At 42.0% G+C, this 7,664-nt stretch overlaps 1 protein-coding gene across 1 annotated transcript in view; it reads left to right on the top strand.

Moving 5' to 3' along the window:
- The window catches only part of LOC140545938 (PC3-like endoprotease variant B), an 83,762-nt gene extending 80,739 nt beyond the window's left edge, over window positions 1-3,023 (top strand). The window contains exons 17-19 of the mRNA XM_072669011.1: window positions 1,045-1,217; window positions 2,367-2,489; window positions 2,841-3,023. Coding sequence (XP_072525112.1) covers window positions 1,045-1,217; window positions 2,367-2,489; window positions 2,841-3,014 — 470 coding nt within the window. The 3' untranslated portion in view covers window positions 3,015-3,023. The remainder of the gene's footprint in view (window positions 1-1,044; window positions 1,218-2,366; window positions 2,490-2,840) is intronic.
- Window positions 3,024-7,664: the final 4,641 nt, after the last annotated feature.

The raw sequence follows: 7,664 nt of genomic DNA, 5'->3' as shown, positions 1-7,664 counted from the left end.
CGTCTTCTCTATGTTTCCTTTTCTCTCTTTTTTCACCTTCATATTGCCCACCCAACGACTCCCCTCAGTTCAGTTGTGTTTAATGGTTTTTACTGCCATGACTGTTTTTTTCCCCCCAATGCCAGCAGGATTACTGTAGTACTGTTACTCTTTCATTTAAGCAGTGAGTAGTTATTACTCACATGCTTCGTTTTAGTAATAACACATGCAGTTTTTACATGTAGAGCTGTCAAAATTCAGTCATTTTGCCCCTGGTATAGGCAAATACCGATCTGATATTTGTGTTTTTATAAATAACACAGCCAGAAGGTGTTATTAGAACGTAAGGTGTGCTGCTATAACTTCATTTTTAGTAACACTTTGTTTCTGTTTGTTTTATGCAGTTTATGTTTACACTCTGGACTGATTGTTTTATAGCCTAATATTTGAACACAATACAAAATATTCAGTCTTTTTATAGTGTGTTTAATATCTTATGATTATGTCTGACTAATATCTTATGATACCTCTCTGATCATTCAGCTCCAAGTTCTTTACAAACACAGCAATCAAATTACTCTCTGCTCTATAATGTGGTTTCCAATATTGTGTGTGCGCATTAGCATTAGCCTCCCCCTCTCGGGTCTAAATTAGACGGTAACTAAACAGTAACTGTTAGACGGTAACTGATCTATTTTCATAGTCAGTGTGTTGAATGTGGGAGAAATAGGCAGCTTGAAGAACTGGCCCACTATGAGAAGGGTCAGACCCTTACGTCCAGATGAGTCGGAGAGTCTTTCAAAAAACTCTTTGGGGGGGTCAGAGTAGGGACATACCACCAACCCAAGGTGCATTGATATGTGAGTGAGACAAAGGCTGTGCCATCCAGGTGGAACCAACAGAAGAACAGAAATGATGGTTACAATGGTTAAAGATTGTAATGATGGTTACGGGAGAAATGTGGCACAACATACAGTGCAACGCCACATTTACATTTACATGGGAATTGTTTTGTTTTGTAATATTCATGAGAGTATAAAAGCATGTGGATGCTCTTTCATACAGGTGCTCCTCTAAGTGGGTTTGTCTCTCTGGGTGAGCTCCATGCTCTTCCTCCTGAGCGAATGAGTGTGCGGGATCATTTTCTAATGCAGGACCTCATCCACCGGGCCTTCAGACTGGAGCAGGGCAGCAAGGTCACACCTGAGGACATACCACACACACCGAAACACAGCAAGGTGCACACACACATACACACACACCAGTCCAATAAATCATTGGTGGCTGCCTAATTTCCTATGGATTTCAATTTCCTCCGAACAAATCTGCATTGATCAGAGTGAGAGACGCCTCACTCAGCTGGAGGATGACTGAGGAGTTTTATTTTAGCTCAAAAACCAGGATGCACACATACACATTCATTCCTGATCTGATCTGGTGTGTTCTCTGATATGGAATGTCTGTGAAATATGTTCTCACAGTCCACATCTAAACATTTGCAAACTTCCTCGGTACTGATGTACTAGTGAAGTCATAGTGGAGGACCACTCCTTCTCATGCAAATTCAACTGCACAGTAGAAACCTTAGCTGGGCACACTACTGTAAGTGCTTGCTTTTAATTTTGTAAGCGTAAGACACACACACAGGTCTTGAGAGCGACCAATTCTTACACAAATGTTTGTAGAAGCAGTGAATTTTTTACTAAGGCACTTCTCCCCTGGTTACTTAGTTTGGTGGGACAGTTTTAGAAAGAGTCCTGTATGTTCCAAACGTTGCATTTAAGAATTAGACCACTGTGCTCCTGGAAACTTTCAGTTCAGCGCCTTCATGGGAGAGACATGGGAGGCTCCAAGAGCTAAATTTCATGTATCATCCCAAAGTGCCTGAAAACAGAGGAGCTTCTGTCTCTGACTTTACATCTACAAGGTGGGTCACGTAGGTAGGAGTGTCAAATATAGTGGACAGTGAGTGGACACAGTGTTTAAAAACTCCAGCTGCACTGCTGTGTCTGATCCACCCAAACCAGCACAACACACACTAACACGCCACCACCATGTCAGTGTCACTGCAGTACTGAAAAATACTACACCACAACAATAATACCTGCAACATATTATGATATTATGAATAATATGAGACATATTATTATCGCATGTGGGTGCTTACATATACTCCCGTATTTTAAAGCCGTATTTTGGCTTGCAAGGTTTATTGAATAGTTTTGCTCAAGGAATACATGTAAAAACTATGATTTTGCATCATTTATTTAATTCAGTTTTCTTTATCTTGTTTTAGGACTTCACATTCAATAGGAGCACATTTCACCTCCATAGGATAGGTGTTTCTGATAAAGTGATCAGTGGATATTTATTCTTATATTCTTCAGAAACCTGAGATGGGCGATTTTTCAGATTCCAAGTTCAGTTCAAAGGACATGGATGACACTGATGGAGAGGGTCTCAGATCCCACCTGATGAAGCTGTGGAACACCCTGAGAAATAAAGTGCAGGTAAATCAGGCCTAATACAAAACCCTCACACAGGCTTACACACAACAGGTAACATTCTTCAGGCTCTATGTGTGTTTTTATTTCTTTGTGTATATTTTTGTGATGTTTCAGGGCCAATTGATTGTTCCACACATTGTGTGGATCACATAAAAATGACAGAGCACCTTTGTTTTAAGTAAACAGTCATTCTAACAGAGCATAATACACTACAGCAAGTGTAGGAGGCGCTCAGTAATGCATGTGTAATGTTCAAATAATCCACACGGTCATTCTGTCAATTCTCCCTGTCTGACTTTTTTGTTGCTTGTAGTGTGAATTTGAGGTTGTTTTGTGCTGTGCCTTGTTCCACAGGTCCAGACAGCAAACAGATCCCAGCGCTATGGTGACATGGCCAATGTTTGGACCACTCAGGGTGGAACTGCCGTTCAACGGCCCGTCTCAGTACACGTCCGAAACTTAAACACCTTCCTCCGCTTCTCAAGAGCTGGACAAAGAAAAAATCACAAGGGACGAAAAGAAGAATGAAGGGACTCTTACTGAGCTACTGAGTGGAGTGTATTGTAGGAATATTGGAATGTGTAGTGTAATGTGGAAATGTGAAACTGTGGGAATGTACGGTCCGAGTACCAGAAGTTTGGGGTGTAATGTAGGAATATAATTATAGGAACTTTTTTTTACCCCAAACTGTTGATTTCCGATAATGGGATAGTCAGGATGGTCAAATGATAATTGCAAATAAACATATCTGCAGAAGTTATGCATTCACTCTTCTGTAGTTTAAGCTCTGCAAGGTTCTCTGGGGGTTTGGTGGCGCATCACTGCTGCAATATTGATGTTTCAATTAGGCAAGTGTTACATGTCAGCGGTGCCTCGTAACACAGAGCGTCCCCCACCATCTGCTCCGCTTCAGCATGAGGAACGAGGTGTTTGTGGCTAATCGAGATGCACAGGACAGGAGGCTTCTGTAAATTCTATCATTACTGCTGTGCATTATTACTGGTGGAAATGTGGGAATGCAGAGTGTAGTGTGAGAATGTGAAACATGTGGAGTAGGATGTGAGAATAAAGAAATTATATCTAATACAATCTGACGCTGTGTGATGCTGGTTGTTTTGTGTTCAGAAAGGACTCTGGACACTGGGAATTTGTCAGCTCAGACGATTGACTTTGTGTAGTCTGGTCCCGGCATCACTGTAACAGTGTTTGAATCTACATCCACCATGTGTTGAGGCTGTACTTTAGCCTGACTAGCTCTCACTGTAGGGGTTTTGAGAATTTATAAGTTGTAGGAGTGGTGATAAAGGTTGTGATGTTTGGGATTTATTGTTTATCTGACAAGAACCATGTTGTGTGGAACATTTTTAGGAACTGGAACTTTCTAAAGTGATCTGCACTGAGCAGAGTGTATGTGGAGTGTGTGTGTTTGATCTTGAGAAGAAACAGGGCTTCAGCTCCAGGGGGCTCCTACTACCCCTAATGCCCTCTCCCCTGACACAACAGGGGGCAAACCATTCATTTACTGAGATCTAGGGGGCACTCTCTCCTACTTTATTCTCTCTCTCTCTGTCTCTCTCTCTCTCTCTTGCTCTCTTTCTCTCTCTCTCTCTGTCTCTCTCTCTTGCTCTCTCTCATTCTCTCACACACACACTGGGGTGGTCTTTCAGCTCTCCCGTCCATCACAATAGACCCCGGCAGTGTCCAGGCTGGTGTAGAGAGGGAGAGATTTAACGAGGTTTTTGTGCAGCCTAATTACATTGGATTACCCCACACTCCCCACTCCAAAAGGGGCATTAAGAAAGAAAGAAGGAGGGAGGGAGGAAAAGCAAGAAAAGAGGAAAAACCAGCAACAGAAAGATAAATAACAGAAATGGGGTGTGAGAGATGGGGCAAAGGAAGGAGAGAACAAGAAAATAGAGCGAGAACAGAAACTAGGAGAGAAAAGAGAAAGAAAAAGTGAGACAAGAAACAGAGAAAGAGGAATAGGGAGAGGTTATAGAGAGAACAGAGAGAGCGAGAGAATGAGACACAGGGAGAAAACTGAGACACAGACGGTTACTAGAACACACACAGAAAGCGAAAAACAAATGCTTAGCACAATATGTTGATATGATATAACGTGTTTATGACTGTGTTTAACCCTAAATGGCTTTCTGCAGTAGGAACCAGTGAAAGGGAGGAAACCGGCAGCAGACAGTTCACTAATTATGTGGTAAAAGATGAAGAGGGTCGCATAATTACAGGTAATTTAACGCTCGTCATTAATTTATGTTCTCTTAGATGTAGTTGGGCAACGCACACCTCCCCATGCTTAGAATAGCGTCTTCCGCGTGCGATCTCACGCCAAACCAATTAGCCCAGACCACCAATAACAGACCCCGCATCGTTTATGCGTTGTTAAGCCGTGTAATTGAACAGCCCATAGTTTGCATATTACGCCATTAGTGTAATGCGCTTCGGTTCTCCCCCCACACGCCTCGCTGATCCGCCGCGGTCGCACCGTAATGCACCGAATTACGACCCTAATTGCCACAAATGTTCTTTTGATTTGGGTGATTTCACTGTTACGCCACAACGATGTTCATTATTATGCCAATGGATTTCAGCACCACGTCTTTAGAGTTCTTCTCATTAATCCCCTCTCGCTCCAACACCAGTATCTGCACTAAACTCACACCTCCAACACTGTTTTGGCAGCTCAGTTGCACTAAAGAACACCGGATCAGTTCCAATGTCTTCAAACTGACCACTCTCGTGATACTGAAGAGTTAAAGCAGAGCTAAAGCATTCCATCACTGTTGGGGCAGATCCTCCTGATATTTCCCAATGTGTTTTTCTATTGATCCATTGCTTGTGAATTTCAATATTTTAGAGTGCAGTGTTTGAGATGAACACATTGGCAAAAAAGTGGCAAAAAAAACAATTTTTAGGACTATTTTACCAGGTCCTGCATGTACTCCTCCACCATTTCAATGTAATTAAAAAACCAGGCCCAACATTTGCTTAAAACAATGGCAAATCTGTCTCAGGCATCAGGCAGTGTATTCATTTGGAGTAATAACTTTGTAAAGGGAACTTCAAATGTCTTATGCCCTGAATTATGAGCTGAATATATGTATATGTTGGAGAGTAAATCCAACCTGATTCAATGTAAATGAGGTCTTGGGCCAGTCACATCTAAAAAAACGTGTGTATGGTACTCTTATTTGTTATGTGTTCTAAAGCTTAAGGCTCTGAGGGCAAGGTTTGAGTTATTTACCAGGCAGGGTAACATGAAATGGCACATGAAACATAATAAATGTAATTTTATGCCACAGCGCCTTTTTTCAAAATAAAGAGCACTGACAATTCTATGCATCCAATGACTGTCCAGCAAAACTAGGCTTGCCTGGATTTGTGTTGGGAGAACAATTGAAAACTAATTGAATGTTTTGGTTTTAATATGCTCAGGTTGATTTTCTCAGATCTACACAATAAAGAGGAGCAATAGCCAATCAGAGACCCGGACCATTCTGCTGGACACACACTGAAATGCACACACATGCTCACATTCACAGTCACACAAGTATAACTCTCATACAGCTCTGCCTCTCGCTCTCTGTCTCTCGCACGCACTCTCCTCTCTCTCTAAGCTCTTTGTTGTGGGTGAAAGCTGATGTAAGTGGGTCTTTAGATGCTGTGTGTTGGGGGGGTGGGGGTGGTGTGAGAGCTTTGAGTTGGGGGGGGTAGTTTTTGGCTGGGGCATTTGGGCAGTTGTTTGATTCCTCTCTATGGTAACCAGCAGCTCTGCTGAAAACATCCCAAATCTCCCCTCTCTGGACTATACTGCTTTCAGTGTGGACACAGCAGCTGGTCAGCAGCAGTACTCAAAGATCTGACCAAGTTTGATTATATTCAGTAAAAAACTAAATATAACCAGCCTGAAAAACAAAAATGCACAACTCTGAGAAGAGGTTTTTAAAGAGCATAAGTCAGGGGACTGATCATCTATTAGAGTTCATTAGGAAACTGGAAGGAAGACAAATGACACATGTCCTCACAGTGAACTAGAGGGAGGCCACCAAGACACCTATGACTACTGAAGGGGGTAAAAGCTTCAGTAGCTGAAAAAGGAGAGACTCTGCATCTGACCACTGTTGCCTGTGTTCTTCACCAGTCAAGCTTAATTGAAGAGTGGCAGAGAGGATTAAATCTCCACTACAGTGCCTACAAATGCCTAAAATTAGAATCAGCTGCACAACATTAGCTGCAGATGATTTGACCATCATTAGAAAGGATTTTGAAGTCTGTCTGATTTAAACTTAGACATTTATTTTATTTTGGTTTGCTCAGTATTATTACCATCCAAAGAGACCCTTCTGATACCTCCAGAAATAAGGTGTAGATGCAGATGAGTCAGAAAGAATAAGAAAGAAATTTAAAAAGATCTCAGAACACTTCGAAATCTGCTGTTCCACTGTCCGCTTAATAATTTAAAAGTGCAACAACTGCCAACATGGCCAGGTCCTAGAGCAGATCTCCAACAGCAGACCACAAAATGCCTAAAGAAGTCTCCAACAATCCTAAAACATCCTCACGAGATCTACAGATAGCTCTTGCCACAGCTAAAGTCAAAAGGCATTTACCAGAAAGAGGCCACATGTGTTTGGCACTTGTATGAGGTGTGCAAGGAGGAAACCCTTGCTGTCAAAAATAAATAAATAAATAAATCAAAGCAAAAGAGAACACCTAGAGCAAGATCAGGACATCTGGAACTGTGATTTGGACAAATAAATCTAAAGTTGAAATTTTCGGACACAGTAACAGAGGACATTTTTTGGCTTAAAGCAGACATTTGAATACAACAACCCAGCTGTGTCAGGGGAAAGAGCCTTTTCTTATAAAGCCCCCCAACTCTGGGATAACCTTCCAGATGATGCTCAGGATTCAGGCACAGTTTCAATCCTCAGGTCTAGGCTGAAAAATCTGTTTAGTTTAGTTTTTGGTAATTATACTTTACCTTAGATAAAGGTTGCAGATTCAGGGGTTCATGGACACAGGGAATTGTAGTATACTGAGATGGTGGTGCTATCATCCCGCCACTTGCACGCAATCACTCCGGTTTGTGGATGGTGAAACAGATGGATGCCAGTGTTTAGGGTGCTCCCATAGCTCTGATACTGCTCAGCATTCTCTGCT

Source organism: Salminus brasiliensis, chromosome 23 (genome assembly GCF_030463535.1).
Source record: "Salminus brasiliensis chromosome 23, fSalBra1.hap2, whole genome shotgun sequence".
Classification (NCBI taxonomy): Eukaryota; Metazoa; Chordata; class Actinopteri; order Characiformes; family Bryconidae; genus Salminus; species Salminus brasiliensis.
This window is presented reverse-complemented; position numbering and strand designations above follow the sequence as displayed.